General features: G+C 37.6%; 2 protein-coding genes across 2 annotated transcripts; both read right to left on the bottom strand.

Annotated features, from left to right (window-relative positions):
- Nucleotides 1–1,475: 1,475 nt before the first annotated feature.
- LOC129945713 (farnesol dehydrogenase-like) lies at nucleotides 1,476–7,139 on the bottom strand. The gene is made up of 3 exons (XM_056055578.1): nucleotides 6,505–7,139; nucleotides 1,781–1,921; nucleotides 1,476–1,706 (listed from the first exon to the last, which is right to left on the bottom strand). The coding sequence occupies exons 1-3, from the start codon at nucleotides 7,078–7,080 to the stop codon at nucleotides 1,665–1,667; spliced, it is 759 nt and encodes a 252-aa protein (XP_055911553.1). The 5' UTR covers nucleotides 7,081–7,139; the 3' UTR covers nucleotides 1,476–1,664.
- Nucleotides 7,140–7,486: 347 nt separating this feature from the next.
- Nucleotides 7,487–17,274, bottom strand: LOC129945712 (activating signal cointegrator 1 complex subunit 2). Its single transcript, XM_056055577.1, has 8 exons — nucleotides 17,129–17,274; nucleotides 16,995–17,072; nucleotides 16,765–16,922; nucleotides 16,119–16,700; nucleotides 15,896–16,060; nucleotides 15,687–15,827; nucleotides 8,805–8,917; nucleotides 7,487–8,741 (listed from the first exon to the last, which is right to left on the bottom strand). The coding sequence occupies exons 1-8, from the start codon at nucleotides 17,159–17,161 to the stop codon at nucleotides 7,678–7,680; spliced, it is 2,334 nt and encodes a 777-aa protein (XP_055911552.1). The 5' UTR covers nucleotides 17,162–17,274; the 3' UTR covers nucleotides 7,487–7,677.
- Nucleotides 17,275–19,081: the final 1,807 nt, after the last annotated feature.

Here is a 19,081-nt window from a genome sequence, read left to right as displayed (position 1 = left end):
GCCTCTAGTGTTGACGGTTGAGTTTTGCACAATTCTTTCCAGAACGATGTTGAAGGCGTCGCGTCGCATGACAGTGCATCGCCTTGTCTTAAACCTTTTTTGACATCGAATGAATCGGTAAGATCTTTTCTGAACAAATGGATAAGTTAGACAGGGATGCCAAAACTAAACATTGCTCTTCCCTATAGATGCTGTCGTACGCGGTTTTAAAATCGATAAAGAGATGGTGGGTATCGATTTGAAGCTCTTGGGTTTTTTCCAAGATCTTCCGTAGCGTGAATATTTGGTCGATAGTGGACTTTCCTGGTCTGAAGCCACACTGATAAGGACCAATCAGTATGTTGACGAACGGCTTCAGACGTTCACATAATACGGCAGAGAGGATCTTATACGCAATGTTAAGGAGCCTGATGCCTCTATAGTTGACGCAATTTACAGGGTTATATAATTTGGAGAATTGATCTTTCCATATTCTCAGAATCGACTGCGGTTCTACTACGATGTTCCCCTGATCGTCTTTACAGGCTTCGGTTCGTGGCTGGTACCCTAGTCTTGGGAGGTTTTTTTTACCTTTTGGTAAAATTTACGAACCTCTTCCTGTTGTGACATCCCTCTATCTCCTCGATCGTGCTTTTCTCATGCTCATGCAACATAGAACTCCTTAAGAGGTTATTAGAGACTCGATCGGAAAAGGACATGGCAGTCTCTTGCGATTGTATGCGTCTAACGTCGAATCTTCTCACAGTACTTCCTTGTTTTGGCTTGGATCGGGATATCCGTAGACGTACCTTGGCTACAACGAGGTAATGGCCTCTCGGAATGTTCGGATATCCTGTATACTGGAGAAGTGTCGTGCGTCGATCGCAATGTGGTCAATCTGGTTGACGGTTGATTGATGAGGAAATTTCCATGTCCCCTTGTGAATATTAAGATGCGTGAACTGCGTACTAGCTTCCAGAACGTCTCGCCCCGCAGCGAAATCGACCAGTCTGAATCCGTTGTCGGAGGTGGTGTTGTGCAGGCTGTATCTCCCGATTATGCCACTAAAGATGTCTTCCCTTCCTAGCTTTCCATTAAAATCTCCTGAGACAATTTTAATGTCAAAGCCAGGGCACTGCTCACACACATACACATGTATATTTTTAAAATGAATTGTTTGTATATTTTTTGTTCGATAAAAATCTTCTAAAAATAGATCCAATCTACTGCTTTTTTGTAACGATCTACTGCGCTTTTCTCTTATTGAAGTGGCAACGCTGCCGAGTACAAGCGAACAAAATAAAAACTAAAATAATTAAAGTGAATTTAGAAAATTCCAAAAACAACAATGCAGCATAGTTGAAATTCAAAATTAGTTAGCCGTTGACAAATTTTGGGTTCTTTTGAATTAGCTGCTATAGAAAATATTGATCTTAACCGACAATTTAGATTATTAACTGAATCGTGAGTTATTTTTTATAAAAATACATAAAAACTCTAAAATAATCTTTTTATTAATATGATCAAAAATGTACTTCTTCCCTTCTTTCTATAAGCATAACTATAAAATCTTAATCAATTTAAATAAACAATTGTCCATTATTTATTCATCGATATGGCGTACAGACAGAAATACGTATTCTCATAACCATTCCATTATTTTTTCAAAAGTTAGAAACATTTCTTTAGAACTTTTCCCCAACAGGCTTCACAATTATTTCATGTATCTGAAATTTAGAAATTGTTAAAATACAATTTTAATGTCAAGTGGTTCCACTCTTATATCTTATATTTATATTACCTGAACATGCGGAGGTGCAGCAAGTGCAAACAATACAGCATTCGACACATCTTCTGAAGCTAGTAAGGGCATTGTTGTTCGAATAATATCAATTAAATGGTCAGGAAATATTTCCGTATCAACTGCTCCTGGACTGACGCTCTAAAAAAATAAGTTTTTTTTTACTTGGTAACACTAATTTATGAGTGAAAAATAACTTAAAAATATACAGTTATTCATATTGTTTTAAAATAATTCATTAAAACAAATCATCATCGGTTTACAAAGTTTAACACGAGAGGTTATTTCTGCATACATTTTTCGTAACATGATGTAAAGAAATAGCGACCAACATTGGATAGAGATGCCCTAGCTATGGAACGGCTGATGTTAACTAAGCAAGTGGCCATATATAAAACCGCTGCAGTAGCCTTAAACAAAAATTTAAGTAAACGGGCAACACGTAGAGCACTTCAGAGATTCGGCCTGCCATCGGCATTGAAACAAAAAAAAAACAGCACATTTAACCAAAAATGTAGCGTCTCAATAGTTTAAGACTGGTAAAGTCTGATAAAACCAAAATTAACCGATATCCGTCTGAGGGCAAGCAATATTATTGAAACCTTGCAGAAGAATCAAGTGAAAGAAACCATGAAACATGGAGTAGGAATTTTAATGGTATTGGACTGCTTCACTTGGTGGAATTTTAGAGCCTTTGTCTTGTCCTGGCTTAGAGAAAACGTGATATCAACATTTAATATTCGTATTTTTTTTAAATAGTCAGGCTGCTATCAAATCCCTGGACTCTATCTCTACAAACTCTATAACAGTTCATGCCGATCATCTCTAATGGAGATGGCACAGTTTATATTCACCTTTGCTGGGTGCCGGGCCATAGAGACATTCCAGGTAACTGTAAGGCAGATGAGCTCGCCAGGAACGGTACAGTGCAGCCCAACCTACCACGTTTGGCAGAAACTGGCAAGTCAGTGATGGGACTTCTACCACTTAAGTGGTATTTCTACCATTTTTTTTTGTTTTTGAAATTCTACCACCTTCAACTCAAAATCTACCACAGTCTACCATTCGCTGGTTAAAAAATAATTTGTCTATTATATCATTGAAAAATCGTTGAGGGACATATATTTTTACTTCTGTCATAGATCAAAAAAACAAAGAGATTTCATAAACTTTCAGAAGGCACTTGGTGTCGATGAACATCAAATTTTAAAAGTTTTTTAACGACTTGAACAGAATAATTCAATCTGAGACAACACAATTCCACCTCTTAATCGAAGGTAGGTAGACATGGCGATCTCAAGGCAACCTAGCCTAAGATCCAATTAGCGCTGTAGTGCGCCCTTTTGATACCAAAAACTCGTTTGACCTTTGATTGAAAGGGATAGATTGATAGAGAAGCTTCATAGCGAGTATGTTAGAGCCATTTTGTCGCATTGAGAAAAAAGATTAGGTCTCTAATCTTTGTCTCAGATAGCACATCAAGTTCTTGAAAGAATGCTTTTCCAAAGTATTTTATTCTAGTGTTTGCCAAAGCAGGACATTTGCATAGGAAATGGATTATAGTTTCACTTTCTCTTTGGTCACTACAGCTACGGCAAAAGGTTTTGTAAAAGATACCCAACATGCATGAACTCCTGTCCGGTACAAACCGCAACAATCCTGGCTTTGTCTTGCCTTGGCCTGCATAGAAGATCGTTTGTACAGGTTTTGTTATAGGTGGGCCATATCTATTATATCCTAGATATAATGCAGTTGGGTAAATTGCTCCACCTTTGGTTTGATTCAGTTTGGTAGATAGAAAAGATTTTACCCTTCACAGCACCAAGAGGAATGTTAACCATTTCCGCAAGTGAGCTATGAAGGGCCGATCCTTGACTGGCTAGCTCTTCAGTCCTTTCGTTTCCCACGATACCACTATGGCTCGGAACCCAGATCAGGGTGACATCGAGGTTAATATTCAGGCTCGCAAGCCTATCGTGACATTGCTGGACCAATTTAGATGAGGATATGGCCGAGTTAATGGCTTTGACAACTGCCTGACTGTCTGTAAAGATAGCCGCATTTCGGTTTTGGTTTGGGTTTTGTGTATCTTGCATGCCTCCCTTGTTGCTAGCAGTTCAGCCTGAAAAACGCTAGAAAAGTCAGGAAGCCTAAAGGATTTGGCTACATTTAGGGACTCAGAAAAGATCCCAGAACCAACTCCGCACTCAATCTTTGAGCCGTCAGTAAAGATGGTTGTGTCGAAACCTATCGACACGATGTCATCCTCCCAATCTTCTCTGGATGGGAAAATAACCTTAAAACCCTAACTAAGGTTCAAAGTAGGAGTGCAGTAGTCAGTGTCTACCGAGATAATATCTGAGGGAATCAATTTCGTTGTGCAGCTGTGACCATAAGGTTTTGACAACCAGCTATTTGATTCCTTCAGCCTAATAGCGCTGCAGGAAACTATGTATTTAATAAAAAGGTCGATTGGTAGAACATCTAAAATAACCTTTAAGGCGTCCGTTGGGCAAGTACGCATGGCCCCTGTGGTGCCCACGCAAGCTGTTCTCTGAACCTTCTTTAGCTTATTAATATTATAGGCTTTTGCTAAGAGCAGGCCACCACACAATCGAAGCATATGTTAAGATTGGACGTAGTACGGCTGCGTTCGACCATAAAATCATCTTCGACTGAAGTCCCCACTTTTTGCTGAAAGTTTTGCTGCAGGCGTAGAAGGCAACACAGGCCTTCTCAACCCGTACTTCAATATTTAGTTTCCAGTTTAGTTTAGGGTCGAGTATCACTCCCAAATATTTTGCACTGGAAGACAATGATAGGATTTGACCGTTGAGTCGAGGTAGCGTGAAGAGCGGTACTTTAGTTTCGGTGGTAAAGAGCAACAGGTCAGTTTTACTTTGGTTAACTCCTAGTCCACAACTCGTGGCCCAGTTTCTAACTTTCTTCAAAGCTGACTCCGTGATTTCACTAATCACAGAGGTGTACTTTCCTGACACCAATAGCACCAAATCATCCGCGTAGGCTACCTACCGCCTTCACTCCACATCTCTCTAATTTAACGAGAATTGTATCCATGACCAAAAGCCATAGAAGAGGCGAAAGAACACCACCCTGCGGTGTTTCCCTACTCACGTGTTTCGTAGCGATTGTATTGCCTAGAAAGGCTAGAATCTTCCTACCACTGAGCATGGAAATAATCCATTCTCGAATGAAGTCTTCAACACCGAACTTAACGAGCGATTCTTCTATGGATTCTGTAAGGAAGTTGTTAAAAGCACCTTCTATGTCTAAGAAGGTGGCAAGAGTAAATTCTTTATAATGGATTGTTTGTTCTACAGTATACGCACTACCTCATGGAGGGCAGTCTCCGTAGATTTGCCCTTAAGATAAGCATGCTGAGAGCTTTCGAGAGGTCGTCCAACTAGGATTTCTCTAATATGGTAACCAAGAATGCGCTCCAAGATTTTAAGCACAAAAGATGTTAAGCTTATTGGTCTGAGATCCTTCGCGGATTCGTGACCTCGCCTACCCACTTTCGGAAAGTCGAAAGTATGAAATCCTTTAATACGGATGTAAAAAATCGTGAAAACTATTTGCCATACTCTCAAATGTATTTTGGGTTACATTTTGAAGAATATATACTAGAAAATGAAATTGATGAAAATAAAATCATTGGAATTAAGAAAAGTTATGTGCAGCTATAGTAGTACCCGTAGCATGATGGTTAGTGCGTTGGACTGTCATGCAAGAGGTCTTGGATTCAATCCCTGCCTGTGCCACCTTAATTTAAAAAAAAAAAAAATAATTTTCACGGGTACTGCCTCTTGCGAGGAATTGACAAATCCTTCAAGAGTAATTCTTGTCATGAAAAAGTGCTTTCTCAAATTAGCCGTTCGTATTCGGCCTAAAATTGTAGGTCCCTTCCATTCCTGACAACAGTACTCGCACAAGGAATGGTTGAGAGTTGTGAGTCACTAGTCCCTGGTTCACAACGGACTGTTGCGCCACCCAATTTATTTTATTAAGCACAGACATCTCTCTAAAAATCTTTTATAACTTCCTATGGGAAGTTCGTATTCTAGAGCATAATTTACCAGACTTTTTGGAAGAAAACGCATACCCAGAAGACGAAGTTTTGTTGCAACAAAATGGAAATCCTAAGCATACGGTTAAGGTCGTGAAAAATTGACTCCTTAGGCAAACTGTCTAAACGATGCACTGGTCAGCTCAAAGTCCACAACTAAACCCCATAGAAAATGTATGGGCTCTTTTGACAAATGCAGACTGGGGCGGTACGATTTCCCATCAAAACTTTCGATAAGCTTTGGCCGTGGAAGAAGTGATTACATTGAATAATTTTATTAGATTAAATTAATTCAAAGCTAATTGTGGTTTCCCGTTTTTAAATATATTTTTATTTTTTTTTGTTTCTTAAAAATATAGAATTTTGTTAGTTTTACAACCACTTTAAATTTCGAGCCCATAATATGTATCCACAAATGCTCGCCACTGTATGTCTTCAAATCAGAATACAAACATTTCCATCCTAATATTTTGTCTTGGTTTCTGGAGGAAACTTAATTAAAAGATATTTTTGAAGTTTTTCTTAAAACTAATTAAGAAAATATTTATCTTCCTTATTTTCATCCTTACCAAATCATTTTGATTATTATTTTTTTGAAAATCTTAAAGCATCCGCTTTTAAATTAATTGATACGTACCGTAATTCGAATTTTTGTGCCATGTCGCATAAATTCCTGTCTATAAGTCTCCACCATGGACGTGATTGCATGCTTTGAAGCTGGGTAAATATTAAAAGATGGCATTTCATCTCCCAAATTAGGTGTTTTATGACCTGCTATGCTATTTATAATCACTACATGTCCATCAATTCCTCTTGCTTTCATCGAATTGAAAGCCTCTCTGGTGCAAAGAACAACTCCCAAGATATAAGTATCTAAAGTTGCTTTGATTTCCGCTGTATTATTAGCCTGAACTAATTCAGTGGTTTTCACAACCCCAGCATTATTAACAAGCACATCTACACCACCGAATTCTCCGTTCACAAATTCAAAAACGGCTTTCACTTGCCGCTCGTCAGTTACATCACAACGCATTATATGAAAACGAGAGCGTTTTTCAATTGGTAGGCTCGAACGAATGTCCTGTAATCGATCTTCGCGACGTGCACACGCTACAACAATCATTCCTTCCCGATGAAGGTCCCTGGCTATAGCCTCGCCAATTCCTGAACTCGCACCAGTTACTACAGCGACTTTACCCTGCCAACGATCCATTTCGAACTGGTTGATATGAATGATAAATAAATGACATTAACAGCACATGAAGTCAAGTGGAATGGAAGTGACGCGATATTAAAGTTGAAAACTGATACATTTATGTACTAGTTCCAAGAGATGATCTAAGCCTCTTCGGGTTGTGGTTTTACGGTTGTATGGCAGTCTTAATAACTGTTTATATAAAACAATCAAAGGTAATTCAATCTCGAGACTGTTTATATACACTGTGAATAAATATTTGTGTATATTCATACATAAGACGAATTACGAATTAATTTTGAATAAAAAAGTCTTGGACTGTAATTATGAAGCTTTTAAATGGAATCCATCATCAAAGAGGACTGTAAAAATTAGTTTATATAGAACTGCTGATCCATAACTAGACGAAAACATGTTTTTTAAATATTTTGTTTGTATATTCAAAATTTATTATATATTTAATTTATTGATTTCTTAGGTATAAAAAATTAAATTAACTATTTAGTTTATTTTTGTTTGCACTTGGCAAAAAACAATAATTGAACAATACTTATTTATGAATTTAAATAAGGAAAAAAGATTTTGTACACAATTAAACATAATTTTTTTGTTTTTTTAGCCCATCATTCCTTTGCTGCGTTTAAAGGCTGCACCAGCCTTGCGATTGTGATTGGCCCGACTGGACTTGTTAACATCTTTTTTGTGACGATTAATAACAACTTCTTTGCTTTGACCTTTTCCTTTAGCTTCACCTACAACATCGCGGGGGAATTGCGGAGGTGGGGCCTTAGCTGAATTATTACCGCCTCCGAACTTTGCTGCTCTCCTGGCTTCGTATCTTGCACGAACGTCTTCAGGATTTTCACAGAAGTTCATGTATTTATCATAATTAGTCTTTGTTGTATCGTTAGACTGTTGTTTTTTGTCTTTTTGTTGTTGTTCTTTTTCTTCTTCCTCTTCTTCTTCTTCGGCTGCTACTACTTCTTCTTCTTCGTCGTCATCACTCGAGTCTCCAATTTCAGCAAGAGTGGATTTTATTTGCTTCGATTTAACAACACGAGATTCACTTTCCAAAAGTGCGTCATAGCTATCATCATACTCATCATCGTACACATTTCCTTCTTCGACTAGAGAGTACTCTTGGAACCGATGTCTGACTGCGTTTAGTTCCGTCTTATCGTCTAACATCTCGTTCAAGCTCTGTGGGGCATTCGGAAAACCTTTGCCTATTTTTATAATACAATCGGGATTATCCTGGGTCATAACGTCGTACTTGTCACCATCGAAAATATTGAATCGTTTGATACCAGTTTGTTGATAGAGAATATCTTGAGGATCTATTGGGATGTACACCTCACTTTGATCCGCATGTATAAGATCGGGTGGAAGATTTTGTTCAAGTATAGCTGCTATCGCTTCTTCTGAATTGTCGTATCGACTTAAAACACGTCGTATAAAACCATCGCCCAGATGAGGAAGAACTTCTAAAACGCTCGTCACTTCCAAATCGATATCTCTATCATTGGCTTCCGTATTTGTTTCGTTGGCAGGGTTTGTTGTTGCTGTCGAAGATCTGGCTGCTCTGCTGGTGGACGGCTGATCATCATCGTAATCTATTTGTGTTGCAGCAGCGGCTCCTTCGGGTTGTGGACGTTCTGACATACTAGATATTAATGAACCTAGCAGATTGAGAAATATTAAAGATTTATTTTTGTTTTTAATATTTTATTTGGGTAACTCACTTGCTTCGGGCTCATCTATCGCTAGTTTTTCCATACTTTCAATTGTTCCTAAGGTTTCCGAATCAGCTTCGTCTTTATAACCTTTAGCTATAAAATCTGTTTTGAAGGTATCTCTTTAAAAAATTGTAGTTAAGGATATAACTTTTAATGGTCACATGTTAAAAATAAAGAATATATTGATGGACTTTGGTAATGATACACATTCATTTATGTTGAAACTGCGCTCTCAGACTGTTCAATACTTTAAATTAATTTATACTTTGTTTTTATATATTGTTTCCAGTAAATTTTCATTAAATGTTTTTATGACAAATTAAATTAAATCATAATCATCGTTACTAGAAAGAAGTCCTTGTTTTTTTTTTATTTCTAAAGGAAATATATATTGAAGAAGATACTTTCAATAGGTTATGGGCCCAGCATCGTGGCACAAATAATAATTGCTAATTATTTTAAACATTTCAAAAGTATAATCTGCAAATCTTATGATGGACTTGAAAGCGAATGTTTCTCTTTTAAATGGAGGAAATTATAGACGAAAATTCAAGCCGCCCTTATAAGAGATGAACTTTTTGATGTTGTTAGCAAAACGAAACCAGCAGAAATCGATGATGAATGGACGAAGAAGAATAATAAAGCGAAAGCTTATTTAACGATGAGCGTAGAGGATGGTTAATTGCCAATCTAGAAGACGCGTTGGGAAGTTTTCTCTAAGAAATACGAGAGGTCAACTTTTGGAAGTTGCCTCTACTTAAGAAGAAAATTATATGGAATTCACTATACTAGTGGTAAGATGAGTGATCATGTAGATGCTATTCTTAAAGTTGTAGGTTTGTTGAGAGCTTCTGGAAAACCTTTAGAGGAACATGAAGTTGTTGCAGTTTTGTTGGCGAGTCTACCAGAATCTTACTCTGGGCCTGTTACTGCACTCGAAGGTCGAGATGAGATTTAACAAATGAATATGTCACTGGTAAGATGTTAGACGAATATCAAAGACGTTTTAAAAGCACTGATGACAAACATGAAAATGAAGTTGCTATGTGGTCTAACTAAAGAAGAAATCAAAAGTCTACAAAATCGAAGAAGACGGATGTAAAAGAAGCAAGAACGTACTTTTATTGTAACAAAATAGGACATGTTAAAGCGGACTGCTACAATACAAGTCAATTTTGCAAAAAGGGAAGCATGTCAAGTCATATGTTGCATCAACATCATATGACAGCATCAGCAATAAAGATTTTCTCTCGTTTGAAGTTTGTGCTGAAGTACGAGTTGAGTGTAGTCGGTGGTATATTGACTCTGGAGCTACAATCCATATGACCAACGATAAAAACTTCTTTGATTCGATTCAAAATGATAACACAAAAATATATCTTGCTAATGGCTCGTCAGTGATGTCTTCAGGAATCGGATGTGACTGATTAAATTTCCTGGTACCTAATGGCAATAACCAGAAGATATTTCTCAAAGAAGTCTTATTTGTTCCTGAGCTTGATGGGCGATTGATTTCAGTGCAACGAATAGCAAATCAAGGTCATAGTCATTTTCGAAAAAAAAGATTTGTCATATCTACAATGGATCCCGAATGATTGCTGTAGCAAAGCGAAATTACAGTCTTTACAAGCTGGAAACTGAACATTCTATTGAACTGTCCTGTAAAGCTGACAATTCATTGTGTATTCATCAGTGGCATCGTCGACTTGGACATAGCGATCCAGTAGTTATCGAGAGACTTGTGAAGGAAGATCTTGCAACTGGTATTCATTTGAGGAAGTGTACTGAGAACATCATTTGCGAACATTGCATCAAAGGCAAGCTGGCACAGTATAAGTTTCCTGTGAGACAAAATAGAGAAAAGCAATCATTACAGTTGGTCCTATGCAGACATCTACTCAAGAAGTAACCGATATTTGTTAACACTGATTGACGATTTTTCTGGTCACACAGTGGTGCATTTGCTAAAATCGAAAGATGAAGTAACTAGTGCTATAAAGGGTTATGTCTCAGCTATGTTCAACAAGTTTGGTAGAAAACCTTGCATTCTGCGATCCGACAAAGGAAAGGAATACGTATCTAAAGACTTGGAAGAATTTCTGAAGAGGGAAGGAATACTTCATCAGACGCGGTTCCATGCACACCACAGCAAAACGGTGTAGCAGAACGCAAGAACCGAACCCTAACTGAAGCAGCGAAGTGTATGTTACTTGATGCGAATCTTCCAAATCGTTGCTGGGGAGAAGCCATGTCAACAACGCCCTATTTGCAGAATAGGCTACCCAGTAAAAGTCTCGAGAAAACTCCAATTGAGTTGTTTACTGGAGATAAACCTGATCTTAGCCATATTAGAGTTTTTGGATCTCAATCGTTTACCTTAGTTCCAAAACAGAAAAGGAAGAAGTGGGATGACAAGGCAGAAGAAGGTGTTCTTGTTGGATACGATCTCAACTCAAAAGGATATCGTATACTTGATCCAAAATCTAATAGAGTTTGCATATCCAGATCTTTGAAAATTGTTGAAAATTAACCCAAGAATCAGCAACCCACAAAAGCCAAGAATCCAGAACTGTACACAATTATGAAACGGAAGATACTTCTCCGAAAGAAAATTCAAAATATGTTTCAATAAGACTGGGAAGAGACGAAAACATCTCATTTAATGACTTGCTTGTCATTGAAGAGAAGTATTTGAAGAATATGAACCCCTCGTTATAGAAGAGTCAGTAGCCCAAGGAAATTCGAATTTCAAAGCGTTCAGATAAAGGCATTCCTCCAATACGTCTGTCGTACAAAGCCCTGGTTAATATCTCAAAAGAACCAGAATCCTGGGATGAAGTATTGCGTTTACCACTTGCCGAGAAGCGCAAATGGACTGAAGCTGCACAAGAGGAAATCAAGTCAATGAACGAGCTTAAACTTTGGACACTAACAGTAAGTTGTAAAATGGTATTTAAAACCAAACTAAATGTAGACGGAAGCATAAGTACTCATAAAGCCCGACTTGTTGCAAGAGGATTTTCTCAAAAATTCGGTGAAGATTACGATGAAACCTTTGAGCCAGTGGTTAAACACGAAACTATAAGAACTCTTCTAGTGGTTACACTTTGAATGCAACACTGAGCGATGAAATTTTCATGGACCAACCCCCAGGGTTCAAAATGTTGGGTCATGAAGAAAAGGTGCCTAGACTTAATAAAAACATATATGGTCTAAAACAATCAGCCCGGGAATGGAACAAGAGAGAAACAGAGATCTTACTTGGAATGGGATTAGAGGCATCGACAGCTGATCCGTGTCTGTTTTCAAGGAAAGAAAGCAACTGCCAAACAACATATATGTTGATGACATTCTGGTGGCTGGATTTTCTGAAGAACTTATAAACACCATATATAAAGAACTCCAAAAGCATTTAAATATGAACGACTTGGGTGAAGCGAAACATTATCTCGGTATAGAGATCGACCTCGAAAAAGATGGATCGTTCAAACTAAGCCAAAAGTCAAAAATTAAACAACTGATAAAAATCTACAAACTTGAGGATTTAAAAGGAACTTTAACATCAATTGAAACAGGTTTCTTGAGTCCAAGTGAAGAAACAAGTCCGATGTTACCAAATAATAACTTATACCGCAAAGCTATTGGATCATTACTTTATATTGCAACCGTTTCAAGACCAGATGTATCCTTAGCTGTAAATCTTTTGAGCAGAAGAATAGAATCTCCAACTGAAAGTGACTGGAAAGCTGTAAAAATGGTTATGCGATACCTGGCGATGACTGTTGACAAATCTTTAAGGCTTCAAACAAATGAAGAATAAACTTTGGTGTGCTATGAAGATGCTGACTGGGCTGGTGATTCAAAGGATAGAAACTCAACCAGTGGGTATGTATTCCAATTAGCACGAAGTAGCATAGCTAGGGCAAGTCGTAAACAGACCTCAGTAGCTATGTCTTCAACCGAAGCGGAGTATGTAGCGGCATCACATGCAAGTCGAGAACTAATTTGGCTACGAAGATTCTTGACAGAAATGGAGGTAGATTTTAATCATACATTATCTATGAAGATAATCAAAGATGCATTCGCCTAATTGAATCCGACAAGTGTGGAGCTCGAACAAAACATATTGATATTTGCCACCATCATATAAGAGACCTATGATGGAAACGGACAAACTTAGGCCAGTTTAATGGCCCATTGTGATACCACATAAATCTTGAGGCTTCCTCCTAAGCTCAACGGAACCAGTTTGAGTCCCTTACGAAACATGAGAGGCTGATTATGCTGATATGATTTAGATCGTTGAATAAGAATTCTCGTAGGTAATTCTTGCGTTTTTGAGCTAGAGCAGGGCTTGACACGTGGTGATGTTCTTCCACCTGGTGCCTGCCCTCCTCACAGCGTCTGTACTTTCCAAACGTGTATGCCAGTACTTTCCAAACTTGGTAGGATGGGCTGTATTGTGCCGTTCCTGGCGAGTTCATCTGCCTTACAGTTACCTGGAAAGTTTCTATGGCCCGGCACCCAGCAAAGGTGAATATTAAACTGTTGCGCCATCTCCATTAGAGATGATCGACAGTTATGGACTGTTATAGAGTTTGTAGAGACAGAGTCCAGAGATTTGATAGCTGCTTGACTACTGATAAAATACGCATATCAGATGTTGATATCACATTTTCTTTAAGCCAGGACAAGACCTCTTTTATCGCCAAAAGTTCCGCCTGGAACACGCTACAATAATTGGGAAGGCGGAATGAGAGTCGTTCAGAGTCTTCATCTCCACCAACTCCTTTTTTTGTTTTTGAACCATCTGTATAAAAATTAATTCATGAATATACGATAGATAGAGACAAAACAGAGCCCTGGCGGTATCCAGTATTTATTTTATGAATTTCAAACTAATCTTACTTTCTCAAAAATGATGATTTGTTCCACTGTTCGGTTAGATAAACCATCAAATCACCGGTGGACCTATGGACCACGTAAGTGCAATTGGTAGTTAAATAGGGAGGGGGGTGAGATTCGCCTTTTTGGGGGATAGACTGGACACATGTTGTTGTCTTTCATCCGCTCGGAAAGAGACTTGTAGAGTAGGAATAATTTAAAGCTTCATCAATGGTTATGCCAGCATTGAAGAACATCTCTTCAGAATAATAGGGGGGATACTACCCAGGCCATCAGTACTCTTTGTCTCATAAGATCATGTACGCTCTCAAGTACAAAAAGACTCGTTACACTTCCTTGTAGCGTCGAATCAAAAGCAAACTTTGTTGCCAGCAAATTGGATTTATCAATCGAGCTTACATAGGGAGCGTCATTATGTGCGAACGTTTGAACCGAGGATGACCTGGTGATTCGTACGGTTTTTATTTTTGAGTCATTTTTGTTCCGTAATTTAGCGACATCTAAAAATAAAGTTCGCCGGATATGACCATTGCAGATCTGTCTTTATAACAACGAAACTCACTTCTCCGAAACTAATAACCTCTTTACAGCTCGAATCAAACCATCAGTTTGGGTTTTACAGATTTTACCATATTTGGTATAAAATCTCTCATTCCAAGCATAGTGACCAGTTGAAGTTCTTTGAAGAATTCGTTCAGACCATCCCAGTTGGCTTTCTCATATTGCCAAATGGTCTCGTAGTTTTTTCTTTACCTAGGTTTTTGTTGTCATGAGAATATACGATGCAATGTTCTGATAAGGGTCTTACATAGCGACATTTTGGTCCTTCGAGAGAGGACTTTGCCACTCACTTGCTTTCTTAGCCCAAAGAAACAGCGGTTAGCAAGTGTTATTCTTCGTTTGATATCAGCGCTGTTGTTGTTTTCTGCGTTTACAGCGGAGCCTAGCTGGACGAAGTCTTTGACTACCTCAAAAATACGTCTGTCGATGGTGACGTTTTTACCGAGACGTCGGTGTTGTATGCCCTTTCTTGACGACAGCTTGTACTTTGTTTTGCCCTCGTTAACCGTTAAACCAATACTAAATACTCACAAAAGCCCCATTGACATCACGCTGAGTTCTTCCGATTATGTCAATGTCATCAGCATATGCCAGTAATTGGACAGACTTTTGGAAGATAGTGCCTCTATTGTTGACGTGTGAGCCCGCACTATTCTTTCAAGCACGATGTTAAAAAAATCGCATGACAGCGCATTACCTTGTTTAAAACCTTTTTTTACATCGAAAGGTTCTGTTAAGTTGTTTCCAACCTTTATGGAGCAGCGTGAATTCTCCATGGTAATCCTGCCAAAACTAGACATGGCTCTATACAGCCCGCCCCTGTAGACGCTGTCATATGCGGCCTTGAAATATATGAAAAGATGGTGGGTGCCGATTTAGAGTTCTTGAGGTTTTTCAAGGATCTGCGTTATGTGAATATTTGATCGACTGTGGACTTTCCTGGCCTAAAACCATACTAATTAGGACCTTTTAGGTTTTTGACGATGGGTTTCGGACGTTCACATATTACGGAAGAGAAGATGTTCAAATAGTAGACATGTTCATTCAAGAGGACACAAGCGTCCACAGGTTTTTCTCAAAACCCACCTCTGTCTATCAACTCCTACTCTCACCTCCCCGTGGTGAAAATCGGGTTCCTAGTACCTCAACTGGTCGTCGTGGGTGCGGAGCTTTCAGACATCACACAAAAATGTGTGGTAAAGCCATTGGGAACACTACTTTAAAATATCAATTTGAGCAAAAGAAATAAAGTGTTTTAGTGGCTCAAAAGATTTGAAAGAAAAGTGGACTTACATACCTAATTTGTTGTGAATTTTGCTTAAATAAATAATTTCTAAAAAAAAAACTTATCATTATAACGAACGGTATAACTTTACCTTACCCTCTACGCAATTAAAAGCAAATGATTATTTAAAAGGATACAAATCTTTACAGGCTTGCTTTAAAATATCGATATCCAATTCGATAGGATATTCTGGCTGATAGTCAATAACAAAAGCCCGGTCGGATAAACATTCAGTCATGATTGCAATAAATTCCTCTGATGGCGCTAAACTGTTTTCGCTAAACAAAAAATAAACAAATTAATTCGTTAACCGGTTCATAATACGAAATTCAAACAAAAAACTTACGGATCTGACAAAACATTTTCAATGTGCAAATAAACAATACTGCGAAAAGCTTTTAGAAGCTGTATTCTTGCTTCGTTAACATATTTTAAGCTCGAGGCATTGGCATTAATAAGGTAAATGTTTTTGTAGATAACTGGAATAGTGCTATCGTAGAATAATGTTAGCCTGAAAAAACGACACATTTACATAATTTTTGAAATAAGCAAACAATTCTAAGACTCACCTCTGTCCTAAATTAATGTCACAGCAAATCTTTCGGGCATCTGGAAAAATATCTAGTAAAATGCTCAACGTAAACAATGTATCAAGAGTGAACAACACCAAATCATCGTATGGTGTATCTAGGTTTTCATTATTTCCGTTTTCTTCACCCAGTGCACCTTCATTTTCAACTTGCACTTGGATAGTATCAAAGGTGGACATGAGGAACTTCAGCCCAACTGTCAGGTCGTCTCTGTACTTCGGTTCGATTCGAACGACTGTGTCGAAAATTTTACGCAAAAGATTTGTATTGGAGCGACCAAGAGCTACGATAAGATCGAAGAGCATTGGTATAGATATGAGAAAGTTAGAGTATATAAGATCTTTTAGTTTGTCCTTCGTTATCCACTCTTCATCGCTTTCCTTGTTGGTGATCATCCGACAAATGACACGGACTACCGCGGAGAGTACGTCCAAGTACAAAATAAGAACACGTTTGTCTGTTGGTAGTGACGACGTGTCTATGTAGAAAGGGGTCGCATTTTTTAGAAATGAAAGAACTGAAGCCATAGCGCCATCCTGGTAAATCATATATGACCAGAATCTGCAATTACATTAAAAACAATGCATAGTAACTCAAAAAATCGATCGCAAAAAAAAAATTATACCGATAATGTCGCATTTCTAGGAGAAACATCATTTCTTTCAGAAACCATTCAGTTTCATAGATCCACTCATCTAAATCGGCATCGGTTTTAAGCTTTCCTCCTGACAAAACGAGTGGAAGATAAGGTGTAAAGACATCTCGTTGAGCCCATCGTTTGTCCTAAAGACATACCGTTACTTTAATTAATTTACTTTTATGTATAAATAGAAAATAACTAAGGACTCTTCATACCAAAGCAGGAACTTTAATATTGACACCATCTTCAACTACGATTAAAACGAGCTCTTCAAGTGGTTTTTTCTCTGGATTCTATTGAATAAACTTTTGAAGTATACATCTTAAGTTAAACCTTGTTTTTTATTTACCGAAAATATCACATTGGGTTTCGTTTTTGGCATTGTCTCGAGGATTATTTGTGTGGATATAAATTTCACCACCGTTTCTGGAAATCACACTAAAAAATTAATTGACAAGTTAAAGTAAAGTTAATTTCACAGATGGACGCAGACAGCACAGCAGCTGACTGTCAAAAATTCGAAATTCGAATATCGAAAATAATGCAAATAAAGTGTCAAGAGAAACAGAACTATTTTTTAGCGTAGTTCATTTTTCTGTGGGAGCAACCCATTGAGTAGAGAACCCTTCAATAGAAACTCTTAAAGCCTTTTCACAACGAACCCCGAACCTGGAACTTCGAAGCAGAAGAAAAGCTTTAATTTATGCAAATGAAGATCATAGTCGTGGACTTTTTGGGAACGTGAAATTTCGGCGAACAATGATAACTTGGGGCCTCCATTGAACATTACCGATGACAGAACTATCGGCTTGTCATCAGATAATCCAATAGAGACCAACAATCGAACACCCGGTCCATGATCCGTTCATCGCAGTGTGGAATTTTCGAGCGGATCAAAATCCTGTCTCAAATTTTACGTTTGTGTTGTAGGTTCCACAGCCGTTTGAAACTAAAATTTCATTTCGTTCAAATTGTCGTCGAGTGCCTAAATTCATTAATTCAAAGTTATCTTTACTAGGCACAGAACAGCTTCAAAGCTGTCTACCGACATCCTACGAAAATTCTTATAGTCTACACCGTCGTCCCATAGTAAGTCTTTAAGTAGGTGCGCCTCCAAATCATGAAGTTCCCTTACTTCGAGAAATGGATTCACCCAAAACCTGTGTTTTCCTTTATCCTTTTGAATAGTTAGCTGTTGTAGTTCCTCCAGCTTCTTAGGCAGCATTCATTTTTTTAAAGGGCTATATTTTATTTACTCAAAGGTATTTTTTCTATGTAATTTGTTTGAAATTTAATTTTGTAAAAAAAAACAATAACTACCTACACTAAAGATAAATCAACAAAAAAGTAAACAACAGAATAACCGTTTCTAATGTCAAATGTGACATTTGAGGTTGCTCATGGCAAGAAATAATATGCCCAGTCAAAAAAAAAAACAATGGATTGCAGAAGAGAAGCTGGATTGGATTTTACTCTTGTGCAGCCTCAGGGTAAGTAGTTTAAACAACATTTCAAAATGAGTCATAGAAATTTTGATATACCTGCTCTGTAATGAATGGAAATGCAAGCTGCAAACCTTGGAAAGTATAAACCATTATACAAAATAGACATCTTAATATACACACTGGGAATTGCCACTAAATTTAGGATAATTTTAACTAAATTCGGGGGTAGGAATGTTCACAGGATAATAAAAAATATGTTTTGTGAAAATTTTTTTTAAAAATTTTTCATTAAACATTTTTGTCTTTTCTACAAATTCCATGGACGGAGTATCACCATCATCTTCGTATTGGGCTCAAAAGTACCTGCTGGACTTACCAGGTGCCAGAAATGTATCTATTGATATCTCTGAAATTTATAATAGATATGAACATTGCACATTGTAATATTAAATAGTTTTTTTTTATATTTTTCTTTATTTAAAGCTTTAATCCATAGCACAATCGTACTCACTTACTTAGGTTGGTGCTATAGACCTGTGTGAACTAGGGTCTCACTTAACAAACTTCTATAATTAGCTTTATGACAAAATCAAGATTTATTAAAATTCAAAATTTCTGGAGTTATGGACAAAAATCAAAAATATCATGGTGAAATATTTCTTTTGACAGCAGCCAACTGTTTTGTTAACATTTTGTTGAGTGCTAAATGTTTTGAAAGGTTTGTTGTTTAGTTATTCTCTGAATTTCTACTTGTTTTCGACGTGATTTATATAAAACTTTTTGTTTACGACAACTTGTGGCTTGCGAAAATAAATAAATAAGGTGGCGCAACAGTCCGTTAAGAACTAGTGAGGCCT

This window comes from Eupeodes corollae, chromosome 2 (assembly GCF_945859685.1).
Source record: "Eupeodes corollae chromosome 2, idEupCoro1.1, whole genome shotgun sequence".
In the NCBI taxonomy this organism is placed as follows: Eukaryota; Metazoa; Arthropoda; class Insecta; order Diptera; family Syrphidae; genus Eupeodes; species Eupeodes corollae.
Note: the sequence above shows the minus strand (reverse complement) of the source record. Positions and strands in the feature narration are given on the sequence as shown.